Source organism: Lissotriton helveticus, chromosome 7, assembly GCF_964261635.1.
Source record: "Lissotriton helveticus chromosome 7, aLisHel1.1, whole genome shotgun sequence".
NCBI lineage: Eukaryota > Metazoa > Chordata > Amphibia > Caudata > Salamandridae > Lissotriton > Lissotriton helveticus.
In genome coordinates, this window is record NC_136068.1 from 1,939,135,187 (window position 1) to 1,939,155,112 (window position 19,926).

The 19,926-nt window shown below is 43.3% G+C and overlaps 1 protein-coding gene across 1 annotated transcript in view; it reads left to right on the forward strand.

The window, feature by feature from the left end:
* Positions 1-1,283: 1,283 nt before the first annotated feature.
* Positions 1,284-19,926, forward strand: part of LOC144769997 (erythroid membrane-associated protein-like) — a 201,249-nt gene continuing 182,606 nt past the window's right edge. The window contains exon 1 of the mRNA XM_078654193.1: positions 1,284-1,335. Coding sequence (XP_078510319.1) covers positions 1,284-1,335 — 52 coding nt within the window. The remainder of the gene's footprint in view (positions 1,336-19,926) is intronic.

Genomic DNA, 19,926 nt, shown 5'->3' on the forward strand with positions numbered 1-19,926 from the left:
GCTAGTGTAGAGAACTGGTTTTAGGATGTGCTGATTTGGTTAAACTTTACAAGATCTTGCTACAAAAGTCACCTCGAACATCTCACTTGGACAGGAGGCGGAGGACACTTTCATTACATTAGAGACAATCAGTCCTCTCTCGAGTATTGCGACTGCCAGACTATCTCATATTTCTCACCCTCTTTTTTACACAAAAAAACGGGGATGTCATTTAAGTACACTATGACATGAAAAATGGGAGTGTGGTTCCAACACACGATGACAAGAAAAGCCCGGTGCCTCTCATTATCTGTCCTGGGTCCCACAGCAGTGGCGCATGCACTGAGGGGTACCCACTGCAGGGGAAACATCCTTTACGATGCAACTTTCACAACGCAGTACCTTTACAGCGCAGTAAAAGCATGCGTTATGATGACATACATCCCACTGCACAAGTGCCTGTTTGCTACTGCTGCTACTGTGAGCGTCTGTGAGCGTCTTGCAGGACCTAGCTTGCCTCGTCCAGCCCTCTGATTCCGCCGCCACTCCCGTCTCAGGCAGCGGACAGTCCGCAGAAGCCCATAAAAACCCGCTGAAGCCTGCGTAGCCTGAATTCACTGTGCTTCCTGGGGGCCGAGCAGCCCGGAGCTGCCTCGCAGCGTCCGGCAGCGTCCCAACCCAGTCCGGCCGGATCCGACCTCAGGGGCGGCCATAGGCATGTGCAAGCTGTGCACCTGCACAGGGCCACCAAACCCCAGGGGCCGCCATGGCAATATATATCCTTTAATATATTAATCCTCCGAGGATGGATACATATTTGCGTGGCGGCCCCTGGCAGGGATTTGGCAGCCTCCGGTTCTGTTCCACTTCCAAACACCCTGACCCCCCCTCTTCACTGGCCTCCCCACCTGCGTTCCTCCGGGGGGCCCCTACCTACGCTCTGGGGGCCCCCTACCTACGCTCCGGTGGCCCCCTACCTACGCTCCCCGCCCAGGGCCGCCATGAGCCTAGAGCCGCCCCTGCCGACCTGACTGGACCGGACCTCCGCTTCTGGTTGGCTGGCTGACTGGCTGCTCCCCCCGCTCCCGCTCCCATCACAGAGCGGTGGCTGCCGGCGCCACCTGGTGCCGGCTGGTGTTCACCCACCCCACCTGTTACTACTTCTCATCACCCTTTATCGCTTCTCACCGCTTACAGTGCTTCACCCAGCTCCCGCCTCCACTCTCACCGTTCTCACCGTTCTGTAGAGTGGAACTGAACATTTAACTAAGAGCATCCATTGCTAGCTGAGGAACAACGGAGCAATGGCCTTGCGGGAGATCACCGGGCTGAGGCTGGAGCGAGGGTACGGAGCAGGTGAGAGCACCGAGCAGTGGGGGGCATGTGACACAGAGCTAGGTGCACTTGGCAGCTTGGAAGCTTCGACAGCTTTGACAGCAGGGCGTCCTGGGGGCTTGCTGTGAATTACCAAACTAACATCAACATCAGGCACCAGATCAAGACCGAGGCGAGCCCCTTCCCTGCGTAGCCCTGGGAGTCCTCCTGATACAAGTTTTTGACACAAGCTTTGACCAAGGAGACGCAAGATGGGCTCAGCTTTCTCCCTGCCTCATCCCTGCTTCCCACAGAAGGCTTGTATCAAATGTGTTATTAAAATGATCAATCTAATTCGACATCAACAAGACAGAACCAAGTCTCATCATAACAACGATGTAAAAGAGACCGAAAAGAGACGTTGGGCAGATACCAAGGTCCTTGGGGGATAACACCAGTAAACAACACCAGTAAAAAAAAAAGAGTATAATAACGGGGCAAACATGAGGTTTGGCAGAGTAAGAAAGACCCCGACTACCTTTAAGCCAAAGCAAAAAACGACAAAATCAATGAAGACGAAAAAATGTTTGACAATTGGAGCAAGGACGACGACCACCCCTGGCTCTGATTCAGACTCCTAAAAAGTCAAATGTGGGAAGTTTGATGACAATAGCGATATCTAATTGCTTGAAGAGATCTGCAGCCCCTCAATAACCCCCCAACTGACAGTTTAGTACACAACAGCCCTGACAGAACCCCCTACGATGCCTTTTTAAACCAGACCGGGACATCACCCAAAGAAACACCTAAAGATACTAAGTTAAACCCAGCACCCAACTTAAGGCCGGGCCCGGGAACAAAAAATGTAATCACAATAGAGGGCTCCTTCCAACGGAAGACTCCACATTACTTCCAGCCCAAGATGTACAACAAATTTGCGCTTCTGAAAGATCCAGGCACCATAATATTCTCAAAAACTAGCGGTATTAAAGGATTGCAAACTCCTCTGAAACCAAGCAACTTCAATTTACTCCTCCAGTCCGACACAAAATTAAACTCAAAACAAACAGTAGTAAAAATCCATACAACGGACCCACAACAACCACAAGAATCAAACGGAACAAGCAACAGTAACGTAATCAACAACAGACCTACTAAAGACCAAGAACCAAATGACATACTAGAAGGGACAAGAGGCCTAGAAAATGTAGCGGAACCTGGCACCATTAATCAAAACTTAACTAAAGACACAACCGCCAGTACTGGGCTAACTTAATTTCTAATAGCCAAAGATCTGTTATGAATAAAACATATCAGTCTGATGTAACATTTGTTACTAGTTTATTTCAATACTTTTTTCAAAAGATTTCTTATTTTTTCAAAAGAATTTCTTGTGCATATCCGAAATATATACAAAATATACAAATAGATACAACTTTTTACAAAACAGATCATAAACCACCATACAACACATCCACACTGAATCTTTCACACAACAGACATACCACTACTGTTCATATGAACAAAAACAAATACCTCTGAGGTATGGGTCCGTGTCAGTGTAAACATTTCATTAAATCATATAATACAGTATACATTGTCGTTTATAATTTTGAAAATACAAAAATTTGGTCAGAACAGATCATATTGTATTTGACTCAGTATTTTAGATTCTTACAACTGGCACAGGACCTACGGGTTCGACGCGTTTCGAACCCCCTATTACGGGGTGCTCCTCAGGACCAAACACGATTTCTACAAGACAAAAACGGTTATACCAAATTTAACCTATCTGAGGGACAAACTTGCGTTTATACACAGCCACCAACCGGCTTAACACCGCCTACCTTAATTCTCCTATTTATGCTGTCACAATGTGGTCAGATGTGGAGTTATCCCAAATGGTCTAAACATAAAAAGAGGAAAAAATAACATTTATGACAATCTATGGTCTCTTTGTAACATTCATTAAGCGTGGACTGTGCCAGTAAAAAAGCTCACCTTCACACTTTGTGGTGTTGGCTTTGGGTACCTAAATGAGAGGTCAGAGTCAGAAATGTCTACTCGAGGATTGAACATAATGTGCTTGCTTAAAGGAAGCATTGCAGGTCATGAACACTTACCCGGTCTTAGCGTGGTTGTCGCTTAGCCGGGACTTTTCGTGGCGTAGATTGGAGCAAGCCGTGGCTTTTTATGTTTTTGTCCCGCGATTCCCACACATGAACTGCAAAAAGAATTAAAATTACTCGTACCGCCTTTAACCCGTCGGCGTATGATTGCATAAAACAAATTAATCTCCCGGGAGCGTTCTTACTTGTGCCGCAGAGCGGTCTCCTCCACAAACGAAAACAGCGCGTTGTCGGTGTGAGCGAAAGAGCCTACTTCCTGATTATACTAATGGTCATGTGATCACTCGACTGCTTAAAGGGACATCGACCTTTAGGCAATTGTTGTAACTTTTGAAGCATTTCTGTTTGCCGAGAGCATTTGGATGTTGTGTCTAATGTTGGGCCGGGTTATAGTACTGTATGTCTTGCGGACTGGAGAATACTCTCCTACTAACTGGTTACAAATGTTGCAAAAGCCCACGCAAAACATTCTGGTAATGGTAGTATAAATCAGATGTGATTCTGGTATTGCAGCTGGAACACATTGTCTAAATGAGTAGAGAATGTCAACCAGGGGTCCCCCTGTAAATATCAGAGATTTCATTTGGCCCTGTTATGGCCGTATTATATTTCATTATTAGAAATGCTTCGCGTTGAGCCAGTTTTAATTCCATATCACCTCCACGTGAATCATGTTCAATTTTGGAGATGATCGTCCAGCGTAAGGCATTTTCTTTGTGTTCATGTGTACACCAGTGTTGGACCAAGGGTGCATTGGGTACCTGTTTTCTGATTCTTGACTTATGCTGGGTAATTGTTTGTCTTGCCTCCTGTGTCGTTTTCCCAATGTAAAGTTTTGGGCATGGGCACCAAATCCCATACACTATGTTTTTTGTTAAACAGTTAGTAAAAGTCAAATGTTTCCAGTAAATTTTATCGAAAGAGAAAACAGTGCCTTCTTCCGTTGATTCACAACAGGTACAGTTCCCGCATTTGTGGTGTCCAACAACTGGGGGTAAACCCATCATGGCTCTTAATGTCAATTTCGGTTCTCGTGGCAGAGCTGCTCTCACGATATGATTGGCCACGCTTTTTTCTTTTTTGTATGCAAAAAGTGGAGGGTCCAATAACTCACAATGGAGATTTTTCACTAGATGCCAGTTTTGCAAGACTGACTTGCGTAATTGATGTGTATTGGGACCAAAGGTCGTGACGCAAACAAACCTTTTCAGTTCCTGTTGTGTTTTCTTTTCCAACAATGTCTCTCTAGGGACCCACCAAGCCCTTTTCAGAGAGTGTTTTAAAAGTTTTTTTGGGTATCCCCTTGCGAGTAACCGATCCTTTAGACTGTTAGCATGTATGAAGTATTCCTCTTTGCTGGAACAATTCCGCCGAATTCTTAAAAATTGGCCAAAGGGTAAGTTTTGCTTGAGGCTCCTAGGATGATGGCTGGTAAAATGTAATGCCTTATTTCTGTCAGTTGATTTTCGAAATAAAGTTGTGCCCAGTGTGCCCTCTGTTGAATATACTTGGACGTCCAGAAACGTGATGTTCTTGTTAGATGCAATGTAGCTAAATTTTATGTCTTCCGTCCTCATATTAAGCTATGTCATGAATTCTGTCAATCTATCCTGTGTTCCTGACCAAATGAAAAAGACGTCATCTATATATCGCATGTACTTTGTGATATATTCAGAAAATGGGTTGTTGTGATATATGAATCTGTCTTCATATAACCCTATGAACAGGACCGCTAACTCCAGTGCAAAGGGACAGCCCATTGCTACCCCCCTTGATTTGATAAAAAAACTCCGTGTCGAACTGAAAATAGTTTTTTTGCAATGCAAATTTAGCCAGTCTCAAAATGAAATTAGTTGGGACTCTGCTGGGTTGCTCCCTTTGGCCTAAAAACAACTCCAAAGTTTCTAACGCCTGTTCTTGGGGGATTTGCGTGTATAAAGACACGACATCCATTGTAACCATCAATTGGTGTGACTCATCAAATTTGATGGATGTTATTCGGTTGATAAATGCTGTTGTGTCTTTTAGATGCGCCGGGACTTTGTCTAACATTGGTTTAAAAAATGGTCGATATATTTTGATGTTGGCTCTGTGAGAGATTGACATCCTGAAATTATTGGACGGCCAGGGGGTTCATTTGGATTTTTATGTATCTTGGGCGAGACATAAAATATGGGTGTCCTGGGATTTTTATTTTGAAGGAATGCAAATTCTTTCGGTCCAAGTACTCCAAGGTCAAGACCTTCCTGCTGGATACTAAAAAGCTCGTTTTGTAATTCCTTCACTGGGTTGTGATTGATTTTTCTGTAACAAAATGGATCGTCAAGCAGCCGTTTAACCTCCGTCTTGTACCTGTTGATGTCCCATAGGACAACTGCACCCCCTTTGTCCGCCTGTTTTATTATTAGTGATTTATCATTTTTTAATGAAAACATTGCGTCCTTTTCACTCATAGGTAGATTAAATTTGACAAATTGTTTCTTCTTTTCAAGGGCATTTATCCCTGATAATATTGCTCTCTCAAAGGTAATAACCTCTTTGGGGGTTGTGTTGGTAATAGAGATCGTAGGTCACCCGGCCAATAATTTCACCATACACGTACCAGGCCCATATATTTTTTTTCTCCAATTAAATCATATACATTACTCGGGTGACCTTACACTCTACTACCAGTAACCCTGGTTCCTTCCTATTTATTTCTTGTGTACCCGACTTACCAATCCACCGTTACGGGTACCTATGACCACAATGGATCAGGGAGCTAGCTGTAAAAGAAAGGCAGGCAAACACTATACCAACTTTATATTTTCTTTGATATCCATAAAATGACCACAGACGACTGGGAAGTTTTAAAGGTTTATCTAAAATTCAGAATCGGAAAGCAACCAATTTACCACCAAGAGGCAGTCAATAATCAAGATAACGAAAATCACATAACCACATAGCAAGAATATCAGGGCAACCATTTATGAATCTTATGTGAGGTGAGAACAGGGAACAAGCTAAACAGATTTCAGAAATGGAACTTCAAGAATGGATAATTATAAACGGGCAACTTAAGCACGTACTAGAGTTTTCCTACTGGGATATACTTCAAGGGTAAGATAAAAGTCAGGAAAAAATCCTATACCTCTATAGGAAGGGAAAAAATGGAACATGCTATAATTCTATTGACATTACTTCGGTCAGCGTGAGAAAGGGGAAATTTATAAACCACATCTATATCTCATAAACGGTATGAAGAATTTAGCTTAAAAGAAGGGTAACATAGGAACATGCTAGAAAAACAGCGATAACGTTTGAGCTTTCATTCAGTAGCTTTGCGAAAGCATGGAAAATCAATTATGCGCAAAAGTATGTCTTTATTGAAGCAAAGACAGAAAAATAGAAAGGTGCAGTATAGAGTTCTCAGCACTATATATTTACCTAGAATGGTGTGAAGACCAACCCTGGCCACGGATCAGTCAAGGACAGGAAAAACCCCAAGGAAGGACAGTCATCAATGGGACAGCAGGTGCAGAATGGACACCCCAGGACAGAACAGGAAAACCAGATTAGGATCAGGACAGGACCACCAAGGAATGACCAGCACCCGCAGTTTGGAAGCAACGCCTGCGCTCCACCCTCTCTGCAGCTATCAGTCAAAACCCCGATTGGGTTAGCGAACTCCCCAGCAAAGTGCTCCGCCAGCACTTAAGGTTTAGTAAAACCTCCAGAGTCTATGGTATATTTCGGACAGAGTGCTCCGCAGCCCTCTGTATTCAGTCACCTATTGAGTGCGTTGGGTCAGTGACAGGTCAGCTAGTCAGACAAGTCGGACAATTTCTCTAGCTAAACCTAGGCTAGTTATACTGTTTTCGGGTCAGTGTACCACCCCCCAAATGTTGCAATTGTCAGAATCCCCAATTTCGATTGGTCCCCAAGTAGGATAGGTCAACACACCAATCACATTCGAGTTCTATAAGCCTAGTTTTACATATTCTAGGACCGCCTATTGGTTTTGGGGTTCCCACGATATATTTGACAGAATACAATAGAAAATAACATTTGTTGCAAGTTAGGAACAGTTCAGCTCCATCCTGCTGGGTCGCAGGTCGCGTTCTCAGGAGCATCTTGACTGTGGCTGCCAGCTGGCTAAGTTCCATTGCTCAAGGTTGCCTTCTCTCTGCCATGGCGACATGCACAGTAGGGACTTTCAAGATGTTCGCGTCTCACTCAGACCCCCAATATCGGGGTACATGAAAAGTAAGCGAAAACAAATTAAAACATAGAAATAAATGAATTCACTGTATACCATGAGTAGCTACTCTATACCCCTTACTTAAAAATATATACTATGGCATTATAATTAGTGCAACAGACAATAATACGAGAGCATCTGCGCAAGATTCACCACGTTAGGACACAGACAGCCATTTTAGAAGCAAGTATGCAGGCGCACAGTTTCCCACCAGAACTGCAACTACGTCACGTCACGTGAGTGTGACTAATGCATGCGCAGAAGAAAACCCACCAAGCAGCGGCCATTTTTAGGAACAAGAGTTATTGAGTTAGTAAACACATAGGCAAGCATCACTAGGACACCCAAAATGTTCAGAATAAGGGAAATTAGTAAGACGCACAGGTTGAGTTACATGATTATAAGTTATTCGAGGTTCTTGATTTCAAGCAAGTCGCGTAATATGCGAAATCTTGCTCTATCAATCCCCTCTTTGATGATATTTACTATCATCACAAACTAATGGATTCAGATGCCAACTTCTTTCTAACCTTATACATTTCCATCTCTTCCAACATTCGATTCAATTTTTCTTTCACATCTTTGTTAGGGTGAGAATTTTTCATCTTTTTGTAAATCTGATTATTTAAATCTTCCAACTCAAGTTCATCCACACTCCGTTTCACACCTCTCTTATTTACAGTGTATTTCTTTGTGTGCTTGCAACAGACAAATATGAGAAATATGACGAAACCTATCACTCCAATTGGCATCAGTACCTTAAACAATAAACCTTTACCTAAATTAGAAAACCAATGACCTACAGCGGAGAGACCATCAGTAAGTCTCTTCCAGGCCCTATCAACCTCCAGTGGTTTGAGTTATTTTTCCAAATTAGTAATGTTCTTCACATACTTTTTGATTTGTACACTTTTGTCCGGTATGTAAGTGCAACAATGTTGCGCTTTCAACATCCGGCAGACTCCGCCCTCTTTTGCTAATAAGGTGTCAAGAGCAAGTCTGTTCTGCAAAACCATTGATCTGATCGCAACCATTTCGGTATTGACCAGCAGAAATCCATGAGCTGTGTCAGTAGACAACACATCCACTATTGTAGACAATTTGCAAATTCTGTGTGTGTTCAGAACCACTCCCACTCCAGGTATCAGTGCACTAAAAATACTACCCATTATTTCACTTACGCTTTCTCTTTTACTACGCACTAAGCCATTAGTGTTTTCATTGCTTCCAGCAATTTCATTCACATGGTATATTTTCGGGAAGACAATGCCAAAGTAGCAGCTTCTATACCAGTGATCCGGCAATTTGAAAGAAGCCTTGTTTCCACATATATAATAAATTCCGGGAAACTCAGGCTCTGACCCATTTTTGAAACCCCAACCTCCAATTACCTTATAATTGTGCTCACATTGACTGGAACCAATGAAAATGTTATTATAATAACTAGTCTTTTCGCGGTGAAGACAGAGTTTCCCCCTTTTCTCGAAATCCAGCAACAAAGCAGGACCCGCCCCACCATTTGAGGTGCTTTCCATGTTTTCAGCCCATTTAGGAGTTTTCTGTCTTTTATCATTTGCCTTTCTTTGGAAACTCTCCCTTCTTTTATCTGCCATGTTTAAAAACATTTTTTCTTGTTCATGTAATGAACAGGTCAAGTTATCTCGGTGTGCTTCATTTAAATCTATGGTACCTATAGTCAGAAAGTATTCTCCCATATAACGTGTAACGTCACTTTTAGTATGTACAGGATTCAGATTTCCACGTATTGGAAGTTCAGAAAATATCACATCAGAGTTAGAGTAGTAGTACTGTAACGGTCCTCTTTTGTAAAATAAGCTTGCTAAAATACTACAGGAAATTCCATAAGTCAAGGGCAGGTGATGATAAGTCACGCCTTCAGCTACTGAAGTAGGTAGCTTCCTGCAGACATAGCAGTCTTCTATTTCCATAGTTTCTACGTAGTGCACTAACAGGTTTGCAAAAACATTTAAATGTGTTTGGTTCTTAACTCCGTGGTAGTGTAGTCCTTCCTCATCTGATGCTTCTAAGTCTGATTTTGTTTGTCTAAGTGCTTTTTCACGTCTTTCTACACTTCGTGTTGTCAGTTCTTCAGTGTCAGTGGTCACAGTCTGTGTAGGGTCAATATTAGTATCCTTGCTCACCATATAAGGAATAAAAACTGTTAGTCCTATCCAAACTATTAACACTATAGCTACACTACATATACATACTTTGCAGCATGTTTTGCAACAATTGCGTCTAGGCCTTCCATTCACATTTGAATCAGACATTTTCGCTCAGAAGAAGTTTTCAACCCCTCTTTTTAACTTTGCACAGGTATTTTACACTGAGCAACTTCAGGTTGGTTCGTCTTCTTCAGCAGACAGATCAGCAATCTGTTCTTCGTCACTTTCGTCAGTTATATCAAGATCCTCAAATTCCTCCAAAATCAGATAAGTCCATTCAGGATGTTGCTATTTTTCGTTCAGTCTTTTTATTCGATCACTTTTTCTTTTGGAGCTTTCTCCAGCTTGTTCTGCTATACGAGAACTTTTCTTTCTTTCTGCAAGTTTCTCTTCTACTGTTTTTAGTCTCAGTCTCAGTCTCTTAATATATCAAGGTTCGATATTTTTCTTTTTCTTAAGTCTTTTAGCTGGCACTGTGATTTGGCTTTCTTCTAATGCTCTTTTATTTTCATGTGTTTGTGGCACTTCTGCTTCTGTTCCTTCCCTTCCTGTCTGACTAGTCCCAGGTCTTATTTCTATTTCTTCTGCCTGGTTACTAAGCTGGCCTTGTTCAGGTGTATTCTGGTTTTGGCTTTCGGGTGTTTCTTTTTCTGTGTCCTGAACACGTTCTTCTATTTCTATCTGGTCCTGTTCAAGCACTTTGAACCCTTGATTTTCTTCTCCTTGAACTTTTACACTAGTTCTGGTCTGTCCCTTTTCAATTTCAGGAGTTTGTGGAGGTGTGTCAATCATTTGCTCTGTCCCTGTCTGACCTTCTTCGTCTTCAGTTTTTACATGGATTTCAATAATCTGATTGTCTTCGCCTGTGCCTGTCTCTTCCTCTCTATTCCACTCTCTATCTTCGTAGGTTTGACTTCTTGTTCTGATTGGGTCATTAGTCAGGTCGATTATGGGTATCCACTCATCTTGACTGGTGCTCGGTTGTTCGTCATCAGCTACTTCAGGACCAACGTCTGCAGACCCCTCAGCTGGACAACCTTCAGCGTCAGCTTTCTCGTCTCGGATCACCTTCTGTGTATGGCTGGCATGGATCCACTTTGGAACACCAGCACACTTCACCGCTGTCGTGGTCACCAGTATTACTTGGCGTTGTTTTCCCCACTTCGGTGCAAGGCAATTTGTACGAGTATGCTTCTTTATTACGACCCAATCGCCTGGAACCAATTTATGGACTGGAGTCGTTGGATTGGCGACGGCGTCTTCCCCAATCTGGCGAGAGATAGAACGCACTTGGTCACCCAGTTGCTTGCAGTACTCAAGTACCAAATCATCAGAAATGTTTATCAGTTTATGTCCTGGTACCCATGCTTGTCTCATCACTCTTCCCATCAGGATTTCATGGGGGCTCAGGCCTTTGTTTCGGTCTGGAATACTTCTGAGTCCCATCAGAACAAGAGGCAAAGCATTTATCCAGTTCATGCCAGTAGATTCACACATCTTTCCTAATCTCGATTTTATAGTGCCATTTATCTGTTCTACCACTCCAGAAGCCTCTGGACGATATGCACAGTGCAGCTTTTGTGTGATCTTGTATGCTTTACAGAGCTGATCAATTACCTCATTCTGAAAATGTCCGCCTCTATCTGATTCAATTGTGACTGGCACCCCAAACCTTGGTATTAATTCTCGCAGTAGCAATTTGGCGACAGTTATGGCGTCATTCTTTTTAGCAGGGTAGGCTTCCACCCATTTTGAAAACAGGCAGACAATGACAAGGACATATCTCATTCCCTCACACCGAGGCAGTGTGATGAAGTCAATCTGTACTCTTACAAAGGGACCTCCTGATTTTCCAATTTTTCCCAATTCGACTACTGTTTTCTTCCCAGCGTTGAACTGCTGACATATCAAGCACCTCTGGCAGAGTGACTCTGCTACCTTCCTGAACTTCGGATTGTACCATGTTTGTTGGAAAACTAGAACCATGGCGTCCCTACCAATGTGTGAATCTCCATGTATCAACCTGGCCATTGAAGCAAGCAGATGTCTAGGCAACACAGGCATACCATTTGGGCCCACAATGACACCATCCTCACTTCTCTGTCGACACCCAAGTTTCCTCCATTTTTCCTTTTCTTTTGATGGCACAGCATGCTGCCAATCTCTCAACTCTTCCCAGGTAGGCACATCCTCAAACACCATAAGTTGGCAGCTGTTTCCATGTCCCCCCAATTTGATATTTACAGACATGCGATGTTTGGCACAATGTTGGGCCACTTCATTAGCAAATCGATTTCCTAAGGTCACATGATCAGTGCCAGATTTGTGAGCAGCACATTTGACCACTGACAATTCTTTTGGTAATTGGATTGCCTCCAGTAAATCTTGTACAACCTTTCCATTTCTGATGGGAGTACCTGAAGAAGTCAGAAACTCCCTCTGTAGCCATAATTGGCCGAAGTCATGCACAACCCCATAACAGTATTGGCTGTCAGTATATACTGTTATTCTTTTATTTTTTCCAATTTTACAAGCTCTTATTAATGCAATCAATTCGGCTACTTGTGCAGACTTCACTCCAAATAAACAGGATGCTTCTTCAATGCGTTTTACTGAGACTACAGCATAAGCAGCACTTAGACCTACAAGTTCGTGTCTCATACATGAGCCATCCACAAACAGCTCCTCATCTTCCACAGGCAAAGGCACTTCCTTAATGTCTGGGCTGGGTTAAGAACTGAATTCTGTCAGGTCAATGCAGTCATGCTCGTCCTCTCCCTTGGCTTCTGCAATCATTGATTCAGGAAGCAGGGTACCTGGATTCAGTATATTGCACCGAGTAATGACTACATTTGCAGCACCCATGAGAATCCTCTCGTATTTAGTCAGCCGACTAGGGGTGAGATACTGGGTCTTAGTTCTGGTCATTAAAATTACAACTGCATGTGGAACATATACAGTTACAGGATGTCCCATAACAATTGATTCACTCTGTTCTAAACTCGTGCAAGTAGCAGCTACTGCTTTCAGACATCCGGGTAATCCAGCAGCCACTGGATCCAAAGTGGCAGAAAAATATGCCACTGGACGTCTAGTCAAACCATGCTCCTGAGTTAAGACCGACAGTGCACAATTATCTCGTGTGTCACAGAACAGTGCAAACTCCTTGGAATAATCAAGCATCCCTAAAGCAGGGGCTGTACACAGACATTCTCGTAATTTAGTAAATGCTGTCAAGCTTTCATCATCCCATTCCACTGGGTCCTTTGCTCCTTTCTTGGTCATTTTTATCAAAGGCTTTGCTAGGACTGCAAATCCCAAAATCCATTGCCTGCAGTAACCTACAACTCCAAGGAACATTCTGACTTCTTTCTGAGTACGGGGTAACTGCATGTTCCGAATTATTCTGACTAAGCATGGGCGGATTTTGCGAATTGGCAATCCGCGAAATTGCATATTTACGGATTCGCAATCCGCAAAATCCGCGAACTCTCGCGAATTTTGCGGATTCCTTTTTTTTGTGTTCGCAAGTGTTTCTGCCATTTCGCAAGGGTTTTTTACCAGCTTGCAAATGCGAACTTACTTGTCGGGTAGCAACGGTCGCGACCATGTTGTTTCTACGTCTGGTTCATCACAGCACCCTCTGTTTCATCACTGCCACCCTCTGTTTCACCACTGCCACCCTCTGGCTCACCCATGCCACCCTCTGGCTCACCCAAGCCACCCTCTAGTTCATCACTGTAGATTATGGGGGGAAAAGCACACCTGCCCTGCCTCAACTGACATGAATGAATTAGGGGCTGATTAATGTGTCACTGAATTTGAACTTCCAGGCTGGCACCTGCTTCCTTATCTGTAATTGCTTTCTGTTGCAGTGTATTTTTTTTTAACAGGACCTTTGTTGTATACTTGAAGCTATTCTCTGAGCCTGCTGTGAGGGTCAGAGCAGGGTCATAGAATAGTTGCAAGTAGGCAACTGAACTCTGAAGGGGCCCCTCAGGAAGCACTACAGGGCATGGTTACTAATGATAAGATTGAACTTTTGCACCTGCTGAGTGCTTTCAGTTTTGCAAAAATCCAAATATCCACCAGCATCCACAAAAAGTAATCCTTCCAGGCACTACAGGGAATGGTTACTAATGATAAGATTGAACTTTTGCACCTGCTGAGTGCTTTCAGTTTTGCAAAAATCCAAATATCCAGCAGCATCCACAAATAGCCAGGATCCCTTTTGCTGCTAAAATTCTGGAGAAGCTGTTAAATAAACAGCTATCTCAACATCTGATGGACGGAGATTGGCTGGACTACTCTCAGTTTGGTTTCCGGGCAGAACATGGGACGGAGACAGCCCTGATCACAGCAGTGGAGGAACTCAGGAAAATAATGGATAATGGATCGAAGGCCGCGCTGATACTACTCGACTTATCAGCGGCCTTCGATACGGTCAGCCATGAAATCCTCATAAAACGGCTAAAAACAACAAACATACATGAGTCAGCCTGCGCTCTTATAGCCTCTTACCTAGAGAACAGAACCTTCTCAGTTGAATCAGGAGAAGCGAAATCCAATCTGTTCAGCCTACCATGCGGAGTCCCGCAGGGCTCATCAATGAGCCCCACTCTTTTTAATCTATATGTAGCTCCACTGGCTCAAATAATAAGGAACAAAGGCTTCACCCCTATATCCTACGCCGACGACACCCAAATTGTGGTGTCAATAAGCAAGGAGGTACAAGACACAGCAGAAAAATTCCAATGCTGTATGACAAAAATCAGCCAATGGATGAACATGAATTGCTTAAAATTAAACGGCGATAAGAGTGAAGTCTTGATACTAGGAGGAGACACAAACATATGGTCCCCTCTATGGTGGCCTACAGACATGGGAAGATGCCCAGAATCGTCAGAAAAGGTGAAAAACTTAGGAATAATGTTAGACACTAACCTTTCTTTTGACGCTCAAGCAAGTAAACTAGCTTCATCACTCTGGTACATCTTAAAAATGATAAAAAAGATTTTACCTTACATACCGTATGACTCACGCAAAACAGTGGTGACAGCACTGGCCTTGTCCAGACTGGACTACGGAAACGGCCTATATGCCGGAGCAAGGAAGAAAATCCTCCTTAAGTTACAACGCCTGCAGAACGCAGCAGCTAGGCTGAAACTTGAAATACCAAAGTATGAAAAAGTAAGCCATAAACTAAAAAGTCTGCACTGGCTCCCAATCAAAAGCAGGATACAATTTAAATCACTATGCTTGGCATACAAAGCAATAAATGGAACTGGATCAAAATTCCTAAAAACACATCTGCAACTATATGAGCCAAACAGACTTCTCAGATCCAGTCAATTGAAACTCATAAAGGTACCTAGATTCAGAAGAACCAATTGGGGCGGTAGAAGCTTTCTGGTACAGACGGCAAGAATATGGAACCAACTACCGCTAGACATAAAAACCAGTCCATCCCTGAAATCCTTCAGAAAGGAAGTTAAAACATGGCTTTTCCCTAAACAGCTCTAATTATACATCTTTATGAGCTAGTGGGAATTTCTCAGCGCCAAGACGCCCTTGGGCAATCGCGCGCTATATAAATAGAAAAAAAAAAGAAGAAAAGAAAAAGTAATCCTTCCAGGTCAAGATCCAAATCAAAGTGACCAGCACATGAAGAAAGCACTGGGAGGAGCCTGCTGGACAGGAACAGCAAGTTGGAGACTGTGGGGCACTTCCTTCCTCCTCCCACCCCCCCCCCCAAAATGGACTCCTTGCAAAAACAAAGTGCAGGCAAATGTCAACCTGAGGAGTTATTCTGATAAAAATCATAATTTTCAAGGTTTATGCTGCCTGCTGGTGGATTTCTTGTGCGAAATTGCAAATTTTGCAATCTCGCAATTGCGAGATTGTCGCTGCCCGTCGCATCTACGTGTTCGCAAGTGTTTACTCCCGCGAAATTGTATAGTATTCTAGTTGGCAAGTGCGACCAAGCAAAAAATCCGCTTCGCACGGATTTACGAATTTTTGGCAAGTTCGCGAGAGTTCGCGGATTGCGAATTTGCCGAAAATCCGCAAAATCCGCGAGCGGAAAGGATTTTACGCCCATGCTTAATTCTGACTCTCTCAGAAGTGACTTTTCTGATGCCTTTTTCTATCTGGTGTCCCAGATATTTTACTGACTTTGTACAGAACTGCAATTTGTCAGGGGATACTTTATGTCCTCTTTCACCTAGGTGATTCAGTAAGGCAATGGTGTCAACAACACAGTCTCTCTGACTTTTAGACGCCACCAAGAGGTCGTCTATATATTGCACCAAAACTAATTTTCCAGGTAAGACTAAAGATTCAAGGCACTTTTTCAGAATCTGATTAAAGATAGAGGGACTTTCAGTATACCCTTGAGGGACGCGATTCCAAACAAACACGTGACTGTCGAATGCAAATGAGAAAAGAAATTTGCTGTCTGGATGCAATGGGATCGAAAAGAAAGCGTGACATAGGTCTATCACGGTGAACCACTCAGCATCCCAGGGAATCTGATACAGGATCACTGCTGGGTTTGGAACAATAGGACAGCAAGGAACGACAATTTTGTTTACCTTTCTCAGGTCCTGCACTACCCTGTACTTGCCCTCTCAGGCCCCGTCAGTATTGATCGTCACAGAGAAAAGTGTCATTCAATAAGAATTGCGAAGTTGCTGCATTTCTATCCTCATTGCCTCCCTAGATTTCTATATCATCACCCTGAGGTGTTTTTCCTTTATAATTCGGTTTAGGCGCTCGGGGCAATTGACTTGCCTTTACCTGATGCTGGGTCTTTCTTGGTTTCTCATTCTGCGTCTGTGGAGTTAAATCAGTGGTTTGGGTGTTACCATGCTGTAAATATGGACATTCGTCTCTCCAGTGCCCGATTTCTCCGCACTGGTGACAGGGAAATTTCTTTTTAGCTTCTTCTCTGCTCATTTTTACTTTGGGCTTCCCTCCACCCCCAGAGCATTGATTTTGGGAATTCTTATTCATTTTATTCAGTTGCTTTTTCTGTTGTTCTGCCAACTTTACCTGTGCCCACATAACCTTTTCCTTCAGAGCCTTTCGCTTGTCTGCCATCTCATCCTCGCAATACTTTGCATATCGTAAAACCTCATCCATCTTCTTAGACTGCCAACAAATTTTATTGTCTTTGATCCACTGACAAATTTCGGGTCTTAAACCGTTTACAAACCTGTAAATGAAGTGGGTCATGTCCTTCATCTCGATGTTATCTATACCACTGTACATTTTAAACACCTGTAACAGTCTTTCATAAAAGGAGTGCACAGTCTCATCCCTTTCCTGCGTGGTTCTATCTATCTTGGTCCAATCGGTTTCCTTTGCAGGCACCTTTTTCTTTAGGTGTAACATGACCTGGTCATATTTTCTCATCACCTCATCTGAGGGAGCACCAGTAATAGCGTCCCTTGTGTATTCTTTGTTAGGCCAATCAACTGCCACCTTGCATTCGGTCCATAAATCCACAGGAACCACAATGTCGAAAAACCCATCCAGGTCTTTCCATAGACATTTTTGCACCTTTACAAACCTTTCCACCTGCCTGTACCAGTCCACAGGCTTTTCTCGTAATTTGGGAAAGTCATTGGTAAAGGACACAATATCCTGTCTGGACCATGGAACGTGCACATATTTTCCACCTGGCACTTCACGCATAGGGTATAATTGCTCTGGCTTTTCAGCTTCTTTTAGAACGAACTCAGAAGACGTCAGTTTAGATCTAGCCTCATCTTTCTTCTTTGCCCACCTGGCTTTCCATTTTTCTATGTCTCCCCATTTTTGCAGCACAGTCAATAATTCTTTGATTTGTGCCTTTTTTCCTGCCACATTCATGATTTCCAAGTCTTTGTCTGAAAAATCAGCTCAATAGGGTTTTTGTAATGGCTTTGATTTTGAAATATCTATTCCCATACTAGCTGCAGTGTCTGTCAGCTTCTCATGGAGCACTCTGGTATTCCGGGTAAGACTTTTGCCTTATAAACAGTAGCTCTTCCTCGGAATAGGTATTTAATCTGTCAAACCCCACATTTCCTGACATCAGTTCTTCCATTTCTACTCTTAGTTTGTAGATATCTAAAGGTTTCGACTGAGGAGTTTGTTTTTCTAACTCTCGACTCCATCTTTCAATTTCTTCAGGAGTCACTAATGTGACACTCTTGGTACCCGAAGTTGATTCCATTTGAATCTCCCTAGTATTGAAAGGATTATGTCTCTTCTGTAATCTTTTACCTGCATCCCTAATGGGCAGATCCATTAGCGAGACCTCAGACTCGCATTCACTTGTCTGGTCATCCACGATTAAGGGCTCTGGTCTCGGCTGTGCTATAACTGGGGTAATAACTGGAGTTTTTGGACTCCCTTGTCGGTCCCCATACAACGGAACCACTGGTCCAATAGTTACCGGGATTGTCAATGCTTCAGGGCTTGTATTTAACTGGGAGATTTTCTGAATGATCTCGGCTCTCTGCTTGGCTAGAGCCTCTCGCTCCTTTTCCTCCAATAACCTGTCTAAGGATTTTTCATGTAATACCTGCGGGGTCAAAGTAGGAGCATAACTCGGGGCAGTGGGATGCGTTTCACTTGGTCCCTCACCATCATTAGGTTTTGGGAACAAGCTTCCTGTGCCTAGGGATCTTGGTTCTTCCTCATACGGGGGTCTTGAGAACGGAATCCCTGAAATTGAGGGTCTTGCCTCACCTTCGTAGGGAGGTCTAGAGCAGAAGTCTCTTTCTCTTGAGTATCTTGACTCCCCACTAAATGGTGTTCTTTGACAGATATCTCTAGCAGCTATGGGTCCTAAACCCTCGTTATAGGGAGGTTTTAGACAACCCTCTCCTACACTTACAGATCTGGCCTCATCCTGGGGAGGAGGTCTTCGAGAATTATCCCCTACACTAGAGGGTCTGTGTCCTTCATTATAAGGAGGCGGACTTCTCATAAACATGTCGTCTAACAGTTCATCATCCGACTCCCCAATGGGCACCCAATGTTTGCACTTTTCTGTCTTCTTCTCCCCCGCAGGAGGACCACCCATTGGCATAATTGGAAACAGTCCTTCTACTATCACATTCTGTCTCCAAAGTTTCATCTTTTTGTCTCGGGTCTCCTGTTTTAATTTCGTTAACCCTTTATCCATTCGAGGTTTATCCCTTTCAAAAGCCTCGATCTCCCATTCCTCTAGTGCTTCGTACTGCGTTAGTCTAGGTCTGGGATGTAAGTCATTCATGCGCGTTCTCAAATTAAATAAAATCCTGCCATTGAATGTACCTTCTAACGGGAAAGACAATATTCCATCATCTTTAGTGTATTCCGCCCAATTTTCCAAACATACGCATGAGTGATACCCTTTATCAAACATCATGAAAGATGCGGGAGTATTAGGTGGCGGTATGACAACACCTTCTCTAGTTTTAATCGGTTTGTCCTCTTTGAAATAATTCTTTACTTTGTTTACAAGGGACAATTTTCTCTTATTTCCGTACATAATGTCGGTTTTATGACCTTTCCACTGATCGTTCTCAAACCCTAAATATCGAGGATCAGGTCTGGTATGTGGTCTATACGAGTGCCACATACGATTTCTGCGAGTGACTTTGTTTACAAAATCACTTCCAATCCAAGTGCGTCTTTTATTTTCGTGCGACCAATGAAGTGCACGGTTTAAAATAATCTCTACCAATGGGTGCGCGGCCTTTCGCGAGACAGTTCTCACGCTTCGGCACTCACCCCTCCTTTACAATTCCAGCTCCGCTACACACCCGCTGTGTCTACCAATCCCAGCGCGGCACCGAGTGACGTCAGAGCAGCTTCGCAACTGACTCCCTCCTTCACAAGGTAACGGAAACTTGATTTCTCTTTTAAACTGCAAGTGCTTTAGTTAATTAACAACATAAACACATTCGCCACTGTACTCAAGTGTCTAGACAGTAAAGATTTGTTTCACTGCAAGTAAACTACTTCCATTTACTTTTCACACACTACGGATAGATCTCTTCTGCCTACCCTTGACTCAAGCATTAGGGAACCTGCTACTTCT